Here is a 19,758-nt window from a genome sequence, read left to right as displayed (position 1 = left end):
TCTCAGGAGGGTTCTGCAGTTTCTCAGAGGGTGGTGACAGAACTGAGCCTCAAGTACCCACAAGCGTCACCCACACCTCCACACCTCTGCATGGCTTCCCTCCCACCCGTGCCCCGCTTCCCATTCCCAAGGAGACGGCTTGCACTCAAAGCCTGGCCTCCAGATGGGCTTTGGGGGACCCAAGCTAAGCCAGCCAGGCTCCTGGGCCTGGGCACTGCCCTTCCTTTGCTGTCCACCGTGCTGAGGTCACCAGCACCGCCTCACTCCATCTCAGCCGAAGAGGGGTCCGGGCACCCACACAGGCTCCTGGGCCCGCAGCTAACGGGGCAGACAGCAGAGAGATTCTGCCTCAGCCTTCGGGCCCCTCCCTCTAGGCCTGAACATCCAGGAGGAGCTGTTTAATTATCCCCTCAGGATGGAAATTGAGGGACCCTGGTGACATCCGGTCACGATTCTTACTTATCTTACTTGAGAAATTGGGGGCTGTATTTCTCCCCAATTTGTGTATAAGGACATAGATATGAAAAGAGCTGCAAACGGGAGCCCCACTCCACGGGGATTTGGACCGGGGCATCTGCACCTGGGCCTCCCTGCCTGGCCGCGGGCCATGATCTCTGGGAAGGCACAGAGGTGTTAGTGACGCTGGTTCAAAATGAATAATCACAGTCTGCTGAGAGACAGGAAAATCACCACGTGGCGACCAAGTTTGGAGGTTCTGAGCTCCCCCTCAAAGGGATTTTCCTGAAATAGTGGCTGACCACCTCCTTCCCTCGTGCACAGGCAAGGGCGCTGTGAGCTTTGTCTGCCTGGGTTATCACTGAACGGACACCACAAAGCACTGCCTCCGAAGAGCTCTGCCCACCACCGAGCCAGCTTTTCCCCTCCTGGCTCCTGACGGGACAACTTGGCACGGAGGAGGAGCGAGAAAACCCAGCAGGGCTCCTGCGTCTGCGAGATCACACAAGCAGGCTGTCAGATATCAACCCATGGTAGGGGGGGTTCTGTGCTTTTCTAAGAGCTGGATTTTAGGAACCAGCTTTGGAAGAGGGGGCCTCCCCCTGAGCTCTCCCTCCAGCCCCTGGCTCAGCCCGGGCGCACATACTCACGCCGAGATGAGCCCGGTGGCTCTGCCCCGCAAGTCTCGGTACTCCCGCCAGGATTCCATGTTGGCTCTCTGGGGCGCAGCGCCCTCCGCCCGGAGCACCTGAGCCACCATATCGCGGTCTGCAATAGATACTACAAACTGAGGACCAAAGTGAGACTTGAAGATTTTTCCATATTCCTGTGTGTGCTTCTGCTGCAATACCATGGAGAAATCGAAAAAGGAAAAAATACATAGGTATGACATACCTTTAACAGAAACATCCTTGTGTGCTACAGGAGCAGAAAATTGGGGCAGAGGGAAGTGCTGTCTAATACAGAACTGAATCAGAGCAGTAACTTACATATTGCTGAGATAAACATGTTTTCACACAACCATCTCTTTTTTGTTGTTTTTGTTTGTTTTGTTTGTTTTTAGAGACATGGTCTTGCTCTGTTGCCCAGGCTGGAGTGCAGTGGCATGAACATAGCTCACTGCAGCCTCCAACTCCTGGGCCCTGGCGATCCTCCCACCTTGGCCTCCCAAGTAGCTAGGACTGCAGGTGCACACCTCCACGCCCAGCTAATTTTTTATTTTTTGTAGAGACCAGGGATCTCTCAATGTTGCCAGGCTGGTCTCGAACTCTTGGCCTCAAGTGATCCTCCTACCTCAGCCTCCCAAAGTCCTGGGATTACAGGCATGATCATGGAAGTTTTCTTATTCTTTAGGGAAATGTTTTTAAAACTACCTTAGCTGTGTGAAGCAACAAGACAGAAATGTGATTATAAAAGATAAATGTCCAGAGCAAACAGGGCCCTGTCTGCCAGCACCTTCCCATGGGCCCAACAGCTCTACCTAAGCAGTACCAAGCCAACTGTGCAGAGGAAGCCCTCTGTGGACAATCTCTAACGAGCCTCTAAACCGACTCCCAGCAAGAAAATGAAGGGAAAGTCACCTGGATTGGAAAGGAAGAACTCGGGCTATCTCTATTGGCAGAAGACATGATCTCACATATAGAAAATCCTAAGGAACCTACTAAAAAACTACTAGAACTAATAAACAAGTTCAATAGGACACAAAATCAATATACAAAAATCAATTGCATTTCTGTGCACTAGCAGTGAACAATCCAAAATGAAATTTAAAAAGCAATTCAATTTACAATAGCATCAGAAAGAATAAAGTACTTGACCAGCTGCAGTGGCTCATGCCTGTCTGTAATCCCAGCACTTTTGGGAGGCTTAGGTGGGTGGATTGCTTGAGCATAGGAGTTCGAGATCAGGTTGGGCAACATGGCAAAATTCTGTCTGTAAAAAAAATACATGGCTGGGTGCGGAGGCTCATGCCTGTACTCTCAGCACTTTGGGAGGCCAAGACCAGTGGATCACCTGAGGTCAAGAGTTTGAGACCAGCTTAGCTAACATGGTGAAACCCCATCTCTACAAAAAATACGAAAATTAGCCAGGCATCGTGGTGTGTGCCTGTAATCCCAGCTACTCGGGAGGCTGAGGCAGTAGAATCACTTGAACCCAGGAGGCAGAGGTTGCAGTGAGCCACAAGACCACACCATTGCACTCCACCCTGGGTGACAAGAGCAAAACTCTATCTCAAAAAAAAACCATATATATACAAAAATTAGTGAGACAGCAGTGTGAGCCTGTAGTCCCAACTGCTCAGGAGGCTGAGGTGGGAGGATCATGTGAGCTCGGGAGGTGGAGGTTGCAGTGAGTGAAGATTGTACCACCGCACTAGGGCCTGGGTGACAGAGCAAGACTGTCACAATAAATAAATAAATAAATAAAATTCTTAGAAATAAATTTAACAGAAGTGTAAAACCTATACTCTGAAAACTACAAAACACTATCTAAAGAAATCTACAAAACATTATTTAAAGAAATCTACACATTATTTAAAGAAATCTACAAAACATTGTTTAAAGAAGTCTGAAAGAAATGGCAAGACATGAAACAAATGGCAAGACATGAAACAAATGGCAAGACATCCCATGTTCATGGATTGGAAGACTTAATACTGTTGAAATAAAAATACACCTCAAAGTGTACATAGATTCAGAGCAATCCCTGTCATAATTCCAGTGCAAAATTTATTTGTAGAAACTGATAAGCTGATTCTGAAATTCATATGAAAATGCAACAGACCCAGAATAGCCTAAACAATCTTGAAAAAAGAAAAAAGCTGGTGGACCCCCATTTTCCTGTTTCAAGACTTAGTACTATGGGAGAGGGGCCAAGATGGCCAACTAGAAGCAGTGATGCTCAGAGGCTCCTAAAAAAAAACCTTAATAAGCATGTGAATCCTTCACTGGTAGCCAGGGTATCCAAGCTCTCTCATCAAAATTGACTAGAAGGCTGGCATAATCCACGGAGAGAAGGAAGAACAGTAGTGCGGTGGCCCACCTGAGATCCACACGGGAAGGGAACCCCCTCCCCACAGCCAAGGGAAGTGGTGAGTGACCAGGCTACCCAGCTGGGGAAACTGTGCTTTTTCCACAGAACTGTGCAACCCACAGATCTGAAGATCCCACTCTCGAACCCATGCCACCGGGGCCAAGCGTCCCAACCCTGGTATGCACAGATTCCTACAGCCTCTCAGCTGGAATCCACTTAAGCCTACTGAACTCCCGAGGGGAGGGGCGACCAGCACTAGCTGCAGCTGCCTGCTGTCTAAGCCATTTGAGCTCCTTGGGGGAGGGGCAGCAGCCTGCACTGGGACTCACAACTGCCTAACAGCCTAAGTTCCCTGGGTTGGGGAAGGGTGGTGCCCATTTCTATAGCTCCAGGCTGCACTTTTCCTTTGCTGGAGCCAGGGAGGTTGAATGGCTTGGTCCCAAGACTTATCCCCACAGCTCAACACACCAGCTGTGGCAGTCGGCAGCTAGAGTGCCTCTTCAAGTCTAACCCTGATCCATCCTTCTCCTCAGTGGTGGGGAATTCCCAACAGGATCTCCAACAATTCCAGCCAAAGGCTCAGGGACAGAACCCTGATCTCCCTGGGCCTGAGCCCCTGGGGGAAGGGGTGGCCACAGTCTCTGTGGACCAGCAGCTTTATCCTCTTCTCCAGGTAGTTCTGAGGAATCCAGGCAGCCCAGACTAGTGGGTTTCCCCCCAGCAAAACACACCCTCTCCACTAAGGGACAAAGTGCTTCATTAAATGGGTCCTGCTCCCCATGCCATCCAACTAGGTGAGAACCTCCAATAGGGATTGTCAGACACCCTATACAGGAGCAATCCTACTGGCATCAGGTTGGTACCCCTTGAGGTCAGAGGTCCCAGAAGAAGGAACAGACACCCATCATTGCTGCACTCCAGCCTCCTTGAGTGGTATCTCCAGGCACAGGAGCGAATCAGATGAATAGGGCCTGAAGCGAACCCCCTGCAAACTGCAGCCGCCCTACAGAAGAGGGACCTGACTATTGAAAGAAAAACAAACAGAAAGCGACAACAACAGCATCGATAACAACAACAGCAAAAAGGCCCCCACAAAACCCCCATCCAAGGGTCAGCAGCCTCAAGACTGAAACTAGACAAACTCACGGAGATAAGAAAGAATCAACAAAAAAATGCTGAAAACCCAAAAGACCTCAGTGCCTCTTCTCCTCCAAATAATCACAATGTCTCTCCATCAAGAGCATAGAACTAGATGGAGGATCAGATGGACGAACTGACGGAAGTACGCTTCAGAAGATGGGTACCACATAAACTCCTCAGCAAGTGCAAAAGAACTGAAATCATAACACTCTGACCACAATGCAATGAAATTCGATCTCAGGATTAAGAAACTCACTCAAAAGCACACGATTTCATGGAAATTGAACAACCTGCTCCTGAATGACTCCTAAGTAAATAATGAAATTAAGGCAGAATCAAGAAGCTCTTTGAAACCAATGAGAACAAAGAGACAACGTACCAGAATACCTGGGACACAGCTAAAGCAGTGTTAAGAGGGAAATTTATAGCACTAAATGCCCAAATCAAAAAGCTAGAAAGACCTCAAATTGACACCCTAACATCACAATTAAAAGAGCTAAAGAGGCGAGAGCTAACTAATCCAAAAGCTAGCAGAAGACAAGAAATAACTAAGATCAGAGAAAAATTGAAGGACATAGAGACATGAACTACCCTCCAAAAAAATCAATGACTCTAGGAACCGGTTTTTGGAAAAAATTAACAAAATAGACTACTAGCTAGACTAATAAAGAAGGAAAGAGAGAAGAATCAAATAGACACAATAAAAAAATGATAAAGGGGGTATCACCACTGACCCCACAGAAACACAAACTACCATCAGAGAATACTATAAACACCTCTATGCAAATAAACTAGAAAATCTAGAAGAAATGGTAAGTTCCTGGATGCATACACCCTACCAAGACTAAACCAGGAAGAAATTTAATACCTGAATAGACCAATAGCAAGCTCTGACATTGAGGCATTAATTAATAGTCTACCAACCAAAAAAAGCCCAGGACTAGATGGATTCACAGCTAAATTTTACCAGAAATACAAAGATGAGCTGGTACCGTTCCTTCTGAAACTATTCCAAACAATTGAAAAGGAGGGACTCCTCCCTAACTCATTTTATGAAGCCAGAATCATCTTGATACCAAAACCAGGAAGAGACACAGCAAAAAAAGAAAACTTCAGGCCAATATCCCTGATGAACATCGACGCAAAAGTCTTCAGTAAAATACTGGCAAACCGAATTCAGCAGCACATCAAAAATCTTATCCACCACGATCAAGTCAGCTTCATCCCTGGGATGCAAGGCTGGTTCAACATACACAAATCAATAAACGTAATCCATCACGTAAACAGAACCAAGGACAAAAATTACATAATTATCTCAATAGATGCGGAAAAGGCCTTTGATAAAATTCAACATCCCTTCACATTAAAAAATCTCAATAAACTAGGTACTGATGGAACATATCTCAATATAAGAAGAGCTACTTATGATAAACCCACAGACAACATCATATTGAATGGACAAAAGCTGGAAGCATTCCCTCTGAAAACTGGTTCAAGACAAGGATGCCCTTTCTTACCACTCCTATTCAACATAGTATTGGAAGTTCTGACCAGGGCAATCAGACAAGAGAAAGAAATAAAGGGTATTCAAATAGGAAGAGAGGAAATCAAGTTATCTCTGTTTGCACATGACATTATTGTATATTTAGAAAACCCCATCATCTCAGCCCAAAAACTTCTTGAGCTGATAAGCAACTTCAGCAAAGTCTCAGTATATAAAATCAATGTGCAAAAATCACAAGCATTCCTTTACACCAACAATAGGCAAGCAGAGAGCCAAATCATGAATGAACTCCCATTCACAATCACTACAAAGAGAATAAAATATCTAGGAATACAACTAACAAGGAATGTGAAGGACCTCTTCAGGGAGAACCACAAATCACTGCTCAAGAAAATGAGAGAGGGCCGGGCGCGGTGGCTCAAGCCTGTAATCCCAGCACTTTGGGAGGCCGAGACAGGCAGATCACGAGGTCAGGAGATCGAGACCATCCTGGCGAACACGGTGAAACCCCGTCTCTACTAAAAAATACAAAAAACTAGCCGGGCGAGGTGGCGGGCGCCTGTGGTCCCAGCTACTCGGGAGGCTGAGGCAGGAGAATGGCGTAAGCCCTGGAGGCGGAGCTTGCAGTGAGCTGAGATCGTACCACTGCACTCCAGCCCGGGCGACAGAGCGAGACTCCGTCTCAAAAAAAAAAAAAAAAAAAGAAAGAAAATAAGAGAGGACACAAACAAATGGAAAAACATTCTATCCTTATGGAGAGGAAGAATCCATATCGTGAAAATGGCCATACTGCCTAAAGTAATTTATAGATTCAATGCTATTCCCATCAAACCACCACTGACATTCTTCACAGAATTAGAAAAAAATTATTTAAATTTCACAGAATTAGAAAAAAATTCTTTAAATTTCATATGGAATCGAAGACCCCATATAGCCAAGACAATCCTAAGCAAAAAGAACAACGCTGGAAGCATCATGATACCTGACTTTAAACTATACTACAAGGCTACAGTAACCAAAACAGCATAGTACTGGCACCAAAACAGACATATAGACCAATGGAGCAGAACAGAGACCTCAGAAATAACACCACACGTCTACAACCATCTGCTCTTTGACAAACCTGATGAAAACAAGCAATGGGAAAAGGAACCCCTATTTAGTATATGGTGCTGGGAAAACCGGCTAACCATATGCACAAAACTGAAACTGGACCCCTTCCCTACACCTTATACAAAAATTAACTCAAGATGAATTAAAGACTCAAGTATAAAACACCAAACCATAAAAACCCTAGAAGAAAACCTAGGCAATACCATTCACACATAGGCATCGGCAAAGATTTCATGACAAATACACCAAAAGCAATTGCAACAAAAGCCAAAATGACAACTGGAATCTAATTAAAGAACTCCTGCACAGAAAAAAAGAAAAAAAACTATCATCAGAGTGAACAGGCAACCTACAGAATGGGAGAAGATTTTTGCAATCTACCCATCTGACAAAGGTCTAATAGCTGGAATTTACAAGGAAATTGAACAAATTTACAGGAAGGAAACAAACAGTCCCATCAAAAAGTGGGCAAAGGATATGAACAAACACTACTCAAAAGAAGACGTTTATGTACCCAACAAACATATGAAAAAAAGCTCAACATCACTGATCATCAGAGAAATGCAAATCAAAACCACAATGAGATACCATCTCACACCAGTCAGAATGGTGATTATTAAAAAGTCAGGAATAGATGCTGGCAAGGCTGTGGAGAAACTGAAACACTTTTACACTGTTGTTGGGAATGTAAATTAGTTCAACCATTGTGGAAGACAGTATGGCAATTCCTCAAGGATCTAGAACCAGAAACACCATTTGACCCAGCAATCCCATTACTGGATATATACCCAAAGGAATATAAATCATTCTACTATAAAAACACATGCACACATATTTTTACAGCAGCACTATTTACAATAGCAAAGATATGGAACCAACCCAAATGCCCATCAATGACAGACTGGATAAAGAAAATGTGGCACCTATACACCATGGAAAGCTATGTAGCCATAAAAAAGAATGAGATCATGTCCTTTGCAGGGACATGGATGAAGCTGGAAGCCATCATCCTCAGCAAACTAACACAGGAACAGAAAACCAAACACTGCATGTTCTTACTCATAAGTGGGAGTGAATATTGAGAACACAAGAATACAGAGAGGGGAATAACACACACCAGGGCCTGTTGGGGTGGGGGTTGAGGGGAGGAAACTTAGATGGGTCAAACCACCCATGGTGCGTGTACACCTATGTAACAAACCTGGTGCAGCAAACCACCATGGTGCGTGTACACCTATGTAACAAACCTGCACTTTCTGCACATGTATCCTTTGTTTCGTTTTGGTTTTTTTTTAGAGGAAATAAAGAAAAAAAAGACTTAGTACAAAGCTACAGTAACCAAGACAGTGCAGTAATGGCATAATCATTGGCTTAGAATTAAGACCCAAATACCTATGGTCAACTGATTTTCATCAAAAGTACCAAGATAATTCAATAGGAAAAGGATTTAATAGTCTCTTAAACAAATGGCACAGGGACAACTGAATAGCCACAAGCAAAGAATCAATTTATACCTTTTTCTCATACCATATAAAAAATTATCTCAAAGATCTAAATGTAAATGCTAAAACTATAGACTCTTAGAAGAAAACATAAGGGTAAATCTTCATGACCTTGGGTTTGGCATAATGTCTTAAGATAAAGTACTAGTAACAAAAGAAAAAAATTGATAACTGGACTTCATCAAAATTTAAAACTTTTATGCTTCAAAGAACACTATTAAGAAAGTGAAAACAAGGCCAAGCACGATGGCTCATGTATGTAATCCTAGCACTCTAGGAGGCCAAGGCAGGTGGATTGCTTGAGCCCAGCCTGTGCCACATAGCAAGACCCTGTCTCATTAAAAACTAAAAATAAAATTTTAAAAAAGAAAGCAAAAACAAGCCTTCGGATGGAGAAAATATTTGCAGAGCACATATCTGATAAGCGACTTGTACCTAGAATATATAAAAACTTACAAACCAGTAGAGGAAGGAAGGAAGGGAGGGAGGAAAGAAGGAAGGAAGGAGAGAGAAAAGAATGCAATTAAAAACTGGGCAAAGGATTTCAATGGACATATCTCCAAAGAAGATATACAAATGGTAAATAAGCACATGAAAATATGCTCAACATCATTAGTCATCAGGGAGAGATAGCACTTCACACACACTAGAATGGCCGTAATCAAAAGGACAAGTAATAACAAATGTTGACAGGGATGTAGAAAAATCAGAATCCTCTTACAATACTGGTGGGGATGTAAAATGGTGCAGACACTCTGGAAAACAGTCTGGCAGTTCTTCAAAAGGTTAAATGTAGAATTACTATTTGACCCAACAGTTCCACTCCTAGATACATATCCAAGAGAAATGAAAACACATGTCTACACAAAACCTTACACACAAGAGTTCATAGCAGCATTATTCATTATGGCTAAAAGGTGGAAACAATCCAAATGTCTATGAACTGACGAATGGATAAGTAAAATGTGGTACAGTCATACACTGCAAAATTATTTGTCCATAAAAAGAATGAGGTACTGATACATGCTACAACATGGGTTAACCTTAAAAACATTATACTGAAATGTTTAAAGTGAAAGAAACCACCCATAAAATATCACATATTACATGATTCCATTTATATGACATGTCCAGAATAAACCACTCTATAGATACAGAAAGTAGCTTGATGGTTGCCTAAAGCAGGGGGAATAGGAGAGTTGGGGGTGATAGCTGATGGATATGGGATTTCTTTTTGAGGTCGTGAAAATGTTCTACAAGTTGACTGTGGTGATTTTTGCACACTTTAAATGAATGAATTATATGATTTGTTAATTATATCTTAAGAAAGCTGTTACCCCCTCCATAAAAAGAAATCGTAATAAATGTAAATGGACTAAATTATTCAATTAAAACACAAAGCAATGACCCTCTAACATGGCTCAGCATAACACAGACAGGGCTGGGCTGGGGAAAGTTACTAAGACTCTCTTGGCTATCAGCCCAGTTTTCTTTTCTTTTCTTTTCTTTTTTGAGACGGAGTCTCGCTCTGTCGCCCAGGCTGGAGCGCATGGCCGGATCTCAGCTCACTGCAAGCTCCGCCTCCCGGGTTCACACCATTCTCCTGCCTCCGCCTCCCAAGTAGCTGGGACTACAGGCGCCTGCCACCTTGCCCGGCTAGTTTTTTGTATTTTTTTTCTTACCACTCCAACTCTCAATCTCAGAAACAGCAGGCCAGGAGCACTGTCATTTCTCTACTCTTTTACTCACTCCTTCTGCAGACCTGAAAATGAAGACACTCAGACTAAACTGGAATGAGTCCATCTTCAAGGGGTCACTTCTGCCTAATAAATAAGTGACCCCCAAAGAGTTCAGGTCTCTAAAGGGGCCCACTGAAGGAATGACTGGTAACAAGAACTACTGGGAAATGGGCCACACCTCAAGCAAATCCAGCTACTGAATTGGGGACAATCAGCACAAGCGAACTGGAGGTAGAAATGATACAGTTTTCATCACTTTCTGGTGGTGGGTCATGGTACTAGTACTGGTGGGCACAGTACTTAGAGTTTGCTTGGATGTTAAGAGCACAGATTCTGGAGTTTGAATCTGGGCTCACAGTTTACTACCTGAATAACCTTTAGAAGTTAGGTCCCACTATGCCTCAGTTTCTTCACCCAAAAAATGGAGAAATAAGTTTCACGTAAGACTTGAAACTGTGCCTGGCACATGAAAAGAATTCTAGAAATACTGATGGTTATTACATGTTATTATTACAGTTTCATAACACTAAGCTTATTTGACCTTATCATAACCCACGAGAGGAATGGGGATTGCTAATCTCCTTTACAGGTGAGAAAACTGAGGTGCAGAGAGAATAAGTGACTAGCCCAAGGCTCCACAGGTGGCTGCAGAGGGCCAGTATTGGAGGGCAGCACTCCTGGTATCAGCCATCCTGCCGCTCTACCACACCCTAAACAGCATCTAGCGACCCAGATTATGATTTCTACTCTGCCAATCACCAGCTGCCTGACCTTAGGCAAGTCGCTTAGGTAACCACCCAGGTTTTTCCGTCTGTAAAATGAGAGGTGAGCTATATAGGTGAATTCTAAGAGCCCTTGTTTAGCTAACATTCTATGATTGCAAGGGGAGCGCAAGTGAACTGGATGTGATGGGTCACAGAACAATGAGCAATCTGGAGAGCGGGAAGAGAGGGTTTTTCTAGAACCATGTGTTCGAAATTGGGATTCCTCAGAGGGGCGGCCAGAAGGTGAGAGTTCCCACAAGTACCCTATTAGAGGGTTGGGGTAGTGCCACTTGGAGAGTAAAGGAAAAGAACTTTTCCTTTATTTCCTTTAATCTCCAGGTCCTGTCTGCGAGTGGTGAGAAGGCACCAAGTGAGTCAGTTGTGACTCTCTGCTCTGTGCCCCAGGGCCCTGGGTGTGGTGAAGGAAGCTGTCTGAGCAGCGGGCAGGAGGGGCTGAGCTCAGGGTGAGGGCTGGCGGCAGGGCGGGTGAATGGAAAATACCCATCTGAACTGCCACACATCCTGACTGGGTACAGGCTTTAACAGGGTCCCTCTCAAAGAAACCTGTGCCCATCGAACAAACTCTGGGTGAGGTGTGAGGATAAAAGCAGATGGCAGTAAGGGTGGATAAAAGAAAAATTAAATTACACTTCAGAAAGTAGGTTGTACTGAACCCATCAACAGCAAATAAGAAAACACTTTTTACTGTATTTGAAAGTTGCCATCCTGATATCTTATCAGATTCTACATAGAAGATCATTTTTGAGCCCTCTAAGCATTGGGGTGGGGGCGGGGGTTTGGAATTGTGTAGGGTTGGTGTGGCGGACTTGAGGAGGGACGATTGGGACTTCCCGGCATTAAAATTAAATTAAATTGGCCGGGCGCGGTGGCTCAAGCCTGTAATCCCAGCACTTTGGGAGGCCGAGACGGGCGGATCACGAGGTCAGGAGATCGAGACCATCCTGGGTAACACAGTGAAACCCCGTCTCTACTAAAAATACAAAAACTTAGCCGGGCGAGGGGGCGGGCGCCTGTAGTCCCAGCTACTCGGGAGGCTGAGGCAGGAGAATGGCGTGAACCCGGGAGGCGGAGCTTGCAGTGAGCTGAGATCCGGCCACTGCACTCCAGCCTGGGTGACAGAGCGAGACTCCGTCTCAAAAAAAAAAAAAAAAAAAAAAAAAATTAAATTAAATTTTAATTCCTGGCAGAACTAAAATTGCTCCACGCGCGTCGGTTTTTCCGTTAATGAGGTGTGGGGCCTCTCCATCACGTTCATTGACTGAATGGCTGATGGAACGAAGGAATGACTGAAACGAACTCTGGGCAGAAGGACAGGGCTGGGTGGGAGCAGAAGGGGGCGTTCTCGGAAGACGCCAAAAGCCCCCATCCCAGAAATAACAGCGAGTGCTGGGCCGGGCACCCGGGGAGGCGGGTGATGGGCAAAGGCATCGGAGGGCGCCGCCGCGACTCGGGTTCCCTGCCCCCGCCACGAAGGGCGCAACGGAGGTGGGCGTGGGAAGGGCAGCACTCAGGCTCCGGGTGGGAAGCGCGCGGAATTCGCCGGCCCGAACGCCCGGGCGGGTGGCTGGGACCCCTGGGTTCTTCCCGCGTCCCTGCCTCCCGTCCCGGCGCGAACTCCAGGTGTCGACCCCAACTCCGGCTTAGAGTCTACGGAACCCCGAGCTCCGTCCCCTCTCCCCCCGCCTTCACAAAACACAAAAAGGACTAGAAATGAATACAACACAGTCTCGGCTACCGAAGGACACCGAGCTCCGCAGAGCCCAGCGCTCCCCGCGGGCCGGCCCCGGGCCGCAGCCTCCTCCGCCCCGGCTCCGGGGGTCCCGCCCGCGCTCCACTCCCCGGCCCCGGCGGCGTCCAACAGGCGCCCGCTGCCCCTCCCCAAGTCTCCCGCTCCGGGTCCTCAGCTCTGGTACCCTCCCCGCAGTCCCATTCCTGGTTTCCCTCCGCGGCGCCCCCTCCCCAGGTTCCCCAACCAGGCAACCCCGGCCTGGGTCCCTCCCCGGGACCCGTCCCTGGAGACACTGCCCGCCGCCTCTCGGGCTACCACTCGCCGAAACCCCATCCCTGACTCCCCTCCCCGCAACCTCCTCCCTAGGGATCCCTGCTGGGGCCCCTCCAGGGGACCCCTCCCGGCCGCCACCTCCCGAGACACCCATTCCCGCTGCCTCTTCCCAGCCGTTCCTTTCTGGCCCAGTTCCTGAGCTCCCTCTGCCTGCTGCCCCTCTCCGGGGTCCCCGTCTCGGAGACCCCTCCCCAACGCCCCCGCCCCGCTCCCGGTTCCTGCCTCCTCCACCCCGGATCGCCTTCCCGGCGTCCTCTCCTCAGCGCCCCTTCCTGCGAGCCTTAACCGGACAACCCCAGTCCAGTTCCCCCCACCCACCGCGGCGCCCCGTGCCCGGGGAGCCCTGCCCGCCGCCCCTCCCTGGGACTCCCTCACCCGGCTCCCCTCCCTGGCGCCCTCCCGCCCGCGCCGTCAGCCCTCTGGGCAGCAGCCCCGGCTGGCTCCCTCCCGGGCGGCGAGCGCTACCTGGATCTCGTGGATGCGGCTGAAGCCGTCCCTGTAGAAGAACTCCGCCAGGTTGGCGAGGGTCCGCGGCCCCGGCATGGCGGCGAGGCTCCGGGGACCCTCGGCCCGGCCCCCAGCCGGCGGCGCCCCCGGCCGCCCCGCGCCTTTGTCCTCGGCCCGCGCCCCAGCCGGGAGCCGTGCGCCTGCGGGTTGGGGCCGCCGCGGGGCCGCGCCACCCAGGAGCCCACCCCGCTCGGGCGCCGGCCGCAGCCCGGCTCTCAGGATCCGCGCCAGCAGGGCCATGGCGCTCGTCTGCATCGGCTTGTTTGAGCAACTCTGTTTCGGGGGCTGCCCTTTGGGTTGCTGTTTCCTGCGTCTTAACTTGTCGGAGCAATGCTTCTCCGCACTCCTGCTGCCTGGGCATCAGTTTACACAGACCCTTATTAAAGGCTCCGTCCCCTGGGGCTGGGGAAAAGGCTGTGATTAGACTGCAAGAGAATGAGGCTATTATTATTTCTTCACATCATATTAATTCACACTTCAGCGTTGCTTGAAACCACCAAGTTTTAAGGTCAACCCCACTTCCAACCATGGCCAAAGAAAGAAAAGCCTACCGGGGTTTTTTAAATTATTACCGTCCTTCGAAATGACTACTGAAGGTATCCTAAATAAATCTTTGGTCTTTTTGGCATTTTAGAAGCAGTTCTTTATGGTTTCAACTTAAATCATTGTAACTCAGCGTTCAAAGGGGGGAACAAACGTGAGACGATTTTGCACGTAGTTCCTACCGTTGTAAAATGACCACATTATTATCTTGCCACAAGCTTTCATAAAGACAATCACGGTCGTTTACGATGGCTCTCCCTGGGCTCATCGCTTTTATTCCGCACACCATGGGAAGCAGTGAGGACTAGGTGAGGGTGAGCGACTTTGAGCATGGGGCGTTTGTCTGGTCCCTCACAAGGACGGGTCCTGTTGCACAAGGCTTGGAGAAGAGAAGCCACCTCCATGCCGAGGAGAGGAGAGGAGTCCGTCATCCTAGATTCAGAGCCCAGTGCCTCGCGCACAAAGAAGTGGCCCGCACAGGGAGGGACAGAGCATGGGAAAGGCCAGAGGGGTGCCATGTGGTTTCAAGGAAGGGAACTTTTTCCTAGTCAGTAAACTGCTCACTGAGTTAACATTATTTGAAGATTTCATACAGTTTGTACTCATGTATCTAAACTTAAAAAATAAGATTTTTTTTAAGTTTAAGTTTACAAAGTATTGTTACTAAGCTCTTTTTTTTTGAGACAGAGTCTCACTCTGTCGCCCATGGCGCGATCTCGGCTCAGCAACCTCCGCCCCCAGGGTTCTAGTGATTCTCTTACCTCAGCCTCCCGAGTAGCTGGGATTACAGACGCCGGGCCAGCATTTTTTTTTTTTTTTTTTTTTTTTTTTAAGAGCAAAGAGGGAGACCGGGGCGGTGGCTCACGCCTGTAATCCCAGACTTTGAGAAGCCTCGGTGGGCGGATCACCTGAGGTCCGGAGTTCGAGACCAGCCTGGCCAAGATGGTGAAACCCCATCTCTACTAAAAATATAAAAAATTAGCCAGGCATGGGGGCACGCGCCTGTAATCCCAGCTATTCGTGAGGCTGAGGCAGGAGAATCGTTTGAACCACAGGAAGTGGAGGTTGCAGTGAGCTGATCTCGCCATTGCACTCCAGCCTGGGTGACAGCAAGACTCTGTCTCAAGAACACCACCACCACCACCAAAAAAATAAAAATAAAAATAAAAAAGAGCAGAGAGGGGTCTGGCTGTGCTGCCCAGGCTGGAGTGCAGTGGCTATACACAGGCACTATCACTGGGCACTACACCTTCCAGTTCCTAGGGTCAAGCCGTCTCCAACCTCAGCCTCCCAAGGAGCTGGGAGTACCGACACGTGCCACCATGCTCAGATAAAAAATATTTTATTTTATTTTTTTAGACACTGGGTCTCACTATGTTGCCCAGGCTGCCCTTGAACTCCTGGGCTCAAGCGATCTTCCCCCTAAGGAAATGGCATTACAGGCGCAGGCCACCGCACTCAGCCAAATATTTTATTTTTAATGAGTAGTTTATACCTTTACAACTCTGTAAAATCTACATTGCATTTGAATAATTGAAGTATCATGTAAGTGAAGCAAAGAAGGCTATAGTTACTCAACTTACAGAATTTGATTAATAACACCAGGTGCTGTGGCTCATGCCTGTAATCCCAACAATTTTGGAGGCCACAGCAGGAGGATTGCTTCAGCCCAGGAGTTCAAGACCAGCCTGGGCAACATAGCAAGACCTGGATACTACAAAAAAAAAAAAAAAAAAAAATTAGCTGGGTGTGGTGGTGTGTGCCTATAGTCCCAGCTACTCGGGAGGCTGAGGCAGGAGGATTGCTTGAGCCCAGAAAGTCAAGACTTCAGTGAGCCATTATCATGCCACTGCACTCCAGCCTGGGCAACAGAGCAAGACCCTGTCTCTAAAAAAAAGAAAATAATTTGATTAATAAGTACTCAGCAATTCTTATTTATTTATTTATTTATTTTGAGATGGAGTCTGGCTCTGTTGCTCAGGCGGGAGTACAGCGGAGCAATCTTGGCTCACTGCAAGCTCCGCCTCCTGGGTTCAGGCCATTCTCCTGCCTCAGCCTCCCGAGTAGCTGGGACTACAGGCGCCGCCACCACGTCCGGCTAATTTTTTGTATTTTTAGTAGAGACGGGGTTTTACCGTGTTAGCCAGGATGCTCTCGATCTCCTGACCTCATGATCTGCCTGCCTTGACCTCTCAAAGTGTTGGGACTACAGCGGTGAGCCACCGCGCCGGGCCCTTGCAACTCTTACTTATAAGGCATGATAGCTGCAAAGTACTCAGAGTAAGACCTTGAACCCGCCTTTAGGAGGCCATAACCTATTTGAAGAATAAAACAGGTACACAAATACAAGCCAGATTACTCTTAAGTGTCACAAAACAAGTACTGAATATGATTGGAATTTGTGACAAGAAGCGATCCCATCTACTTATGGAGTAGGATGGAGCAGTGCAAAAGAAAGGCCTCCTGAAGGAAGTAGCATTCAGGCAGGGATTGAGAAAGGGCCCGTTTAGAAGGCAGAAGTGGGTGGCCAGGCGGCTAGCCAGCAGAGGCTGAAGACGGGCACAATCGCCTTGCTCTAGGAGAGTCTTTTAAAGTTTTGCAGAGGGCTACTGGTCCTTAAGAAATCATTAAAGGACCACGTATGTAGAAGTCAATTCAGTCCATTCTGGACGTGAAACTATTCAATATAGATAAACAATGATTTTAGGTTGTTAAACAATCATATATTAAGCTGTTCAATATAGATAAATATAGATTTTAAAGGCAGCTGGCTCTCTATGAAGGCTAATTAAGGAAAAGACTGCAGTAAAGAAAGGAAGGAAGAAGAGAAGGAAGAATACAGAGAAAGACAGGGGGAAGATTTAAACACACATTCTGGAGCTCCCTGCAGCTCCCCCACTCCCCTGTGTCTTAGGATATCATCTCTGCTGATATCTAAAGCTAGTTTCCATAATTAAATAAATAAGCAAATATATCAGTTCTTGAAATTTGCCTCGAGTTCTAATGATATTAAGCGAAAATCTTTTTTTTTTTTTTATTATACTTTAAGTTCCGAGATACATGTGCAGAATGTGCAGGTTTGTTACGTAGGTATACATGTGCCATGGTTGTTTGCCGCACCCATCAACCCATCATCTAGGTTTTAAGCCTCCAATGCATTAGGTATTTGTCCTAATGCTCTCACTCCACTTGCCCCCCAACCCCCAACAGGCCCCGGTGTGTGATGCTCCCCTTCCTGTGTCCATGTGATCTCATTGTTTAACTCCCACTTATGAGTGAGAACATGCAGTGTTTAGTTTTCTGTTCCTGTGTTAGTTTGCTGAGAATGATAGTGTCCAGCATTATCCATGTCCCTGCAAAGGACATGAACTCATTCTTTTTTATGGCTGCATTGTATTCCATGATGTGTAAGTGTCACATTTTCTTTATCCACCACGTCTATCATTGATGGGTATTTGGGTTGGTCCCAAGTCTTTGCTATTGTAAATAGTACTGCAATAAATATATGTGCGCATGTGTCTTTATGGTAGAAGGGTTTATAATCCTTTAAGCCAAAGGCTATTTTGGAGTCTCAGTGCATTGGTATAAGTGATCAGTCTGAAACTCGGCAATAGAGCAGTATGCTGCTTTCTTATTACTGTTTTGTAGGTAATTATTATTAGTGGAAAACATATATGAACGTAGAAATAGAATAAATAATCCTGATTGGAAGAATTTCTTTCACTCTAACATGTATACATAATGTTACGCTGGTTTCTGAGTTTTCTATAAAAATATTGCCTTTATAATAAAAATAAATAATAATAAAAGTAATAATAAAAAAATAATAAAATAAACAATAAAAGTAAATGATTGTCATAGTTGTGAGGGATTCAATATGGGGGGAATGAAGGATCGAATGTTATAAGAAATCTTAAATATGGCCGGGCGCGGTGGCTCAAGCCTGTAATCCCAGCACTTTGGGAGGCCGAGGCGGGTGGATCACGAGGTCAGGAGATCGAGACCATCCTGGCTAACATGGTGAAACCCCGTCTCTACTAAAAAAACAAAAAACTAGCCGGGCGTGGTGGCGGGCGCCTGTAGTCCCAGCTACTCCGAGGCTGAGGCAGGAGAATTGGCGTGAACGCGGGAGGCGGAGCTTGCAGTGAGCCGATCGCGCCACTGCACTCCAGCCTGGGTGACACAGCGCGAGACTCCGTCTCAAAAAAAAAAAAAAAAAAAAAAGAAATCTTAAATATAAGTCAAAAATAACTGAAAAACTACTTTTCCAAAATAGGAAAACACTGTCCATTTATTTGTTCCTTTCCCTTCCGGTGAGCAAGAAAAACAGAAGTGAGATTCTGACCAGAGGGCGCCACTTGTCCCTGTCTGACCTTCAACCAGGAGATTTGTACAGGTGTGTTCCTGCAAGAAAACCAGCTTGTTAGCAGTAATAGAGAAGCAACGAGCTTCTCCCAACCACGGCCAACAATAGCCAACGACAACAGCAAAATAGGAAAATGGGTTGCCCTCGAAAAGGTAAATAAACTCTATACACAATAAATGACCGTCTGTGGAAGTAAAACGGAGAGACGTCTGTAACACCTCCCAGAACTCCAATCCAGATGACCACGGATAACTCTCTAGCATGCGCAACAGAGATGTCCAGGCTGTTAGGTAAGCAGAGAGTAATGCAGAGTATATATTCCTGGAAGAGAACAGGGATAGTCAAACTGGAGCTCAGAAAAGGGAGCTGCTGTACAAGACGTTCTAGGAAGCAAGCCTCTGAATTCTGAAACCCAGACCTGCTGGTCACAGTGGGACAGGGATGATCTTCCCAGCTTCCCTGCCGTCTGCATGAAATTCTCTCACCCACACCAGCTTCCTGTGCTCCAATTCCATGCCGCTGACTGGCTTCCACTTAAGAATTAATGGGTAAAAAGGAAAAAGACTTAGTAGTATGATCTTGTTGCTTCCCCAGAGTCATCAATAAAAAGGCAGAACGGAAAGAAAACAAAACAAAGTTATACCAGGAGACAGAACCGGGAGATCTCAGATCATCTTCTCTGTGACTCGGGTGTTGCTTCTGAAGCCATGATAATCCTGGTCACTGGAGGCAGAAAATTAACATTTCTTCCTACGAAGGCTGTGGGCATTTTCCAGTGGGATTTGTCAGCCAGCAAAGACTTAGCAGTTTTTTCACTGCCAAAAAGCGCTAACTTTTCATGATGAAAAACTATCATTGTCATTGACCAGCTTTATGAAATATTGGTTTACATTTTAATCATCTGTTGAGTATCAGGCACTATCCTGGGCATCTGGGAATCCATTTGGTCCTCACAGCTACCCTATGACCTGGGCACATTATCCTCCTTCACCAATGAAGAAGCAAGTT

General features: G+C 46.6%; 1 protein-coding gene across 1 annotated transcript in view; it reads right to left on the bottom strand.

Annotated features, from left to right (window-relative positions):
- Positions 1-14,192, bottom strand: part of LOC105492430 (cytochrome P450 family 27 subfamily C member 1) — a 31,522-nt gene extending 17,330 nt beyond the window's left edge. The window contains exons 1-3 of the mRNA XM_071072496.1: positions 13,800-14,192; positions 1,107-1,297; positions 469-614 (exon numbers count right to left, since the gene is read on the bottom strand). Coding sequence (XP_070928597.1) covers positions 469-614; positions 1,107-1,297; positions 13,800-14,096 — 634 coding nt within the window. The 5' untranslated portion in view covers positions 14,097-14,192. The remainder of the gene's footprint in view (positions 1-468; positions 615-1,106; positions 1,298-13,799) is intronic.
- Between the last annotated feature and the right edge of the window lie 5,566 nt (positions 14,193-19,758).

The sequence above is a fragment of the Macaca nemestrina genome, chromosome 11 (assembly GCF_043159975.1).
Source record: "Macaca nemestrina isolate mMacNem1 chromosome 11, mMacNem.hap1, whole genome shotgun sequence".
Classification (NCBI taxonomy): Eukaryota; Metazoa; Chordata; class Mammalia; order Primates; family Cercopithecidae; genus Macaca; species Macaca nemestrina.
This window is presented reverse-complemented; position numbering and strand designations above follow the sequence as displayed.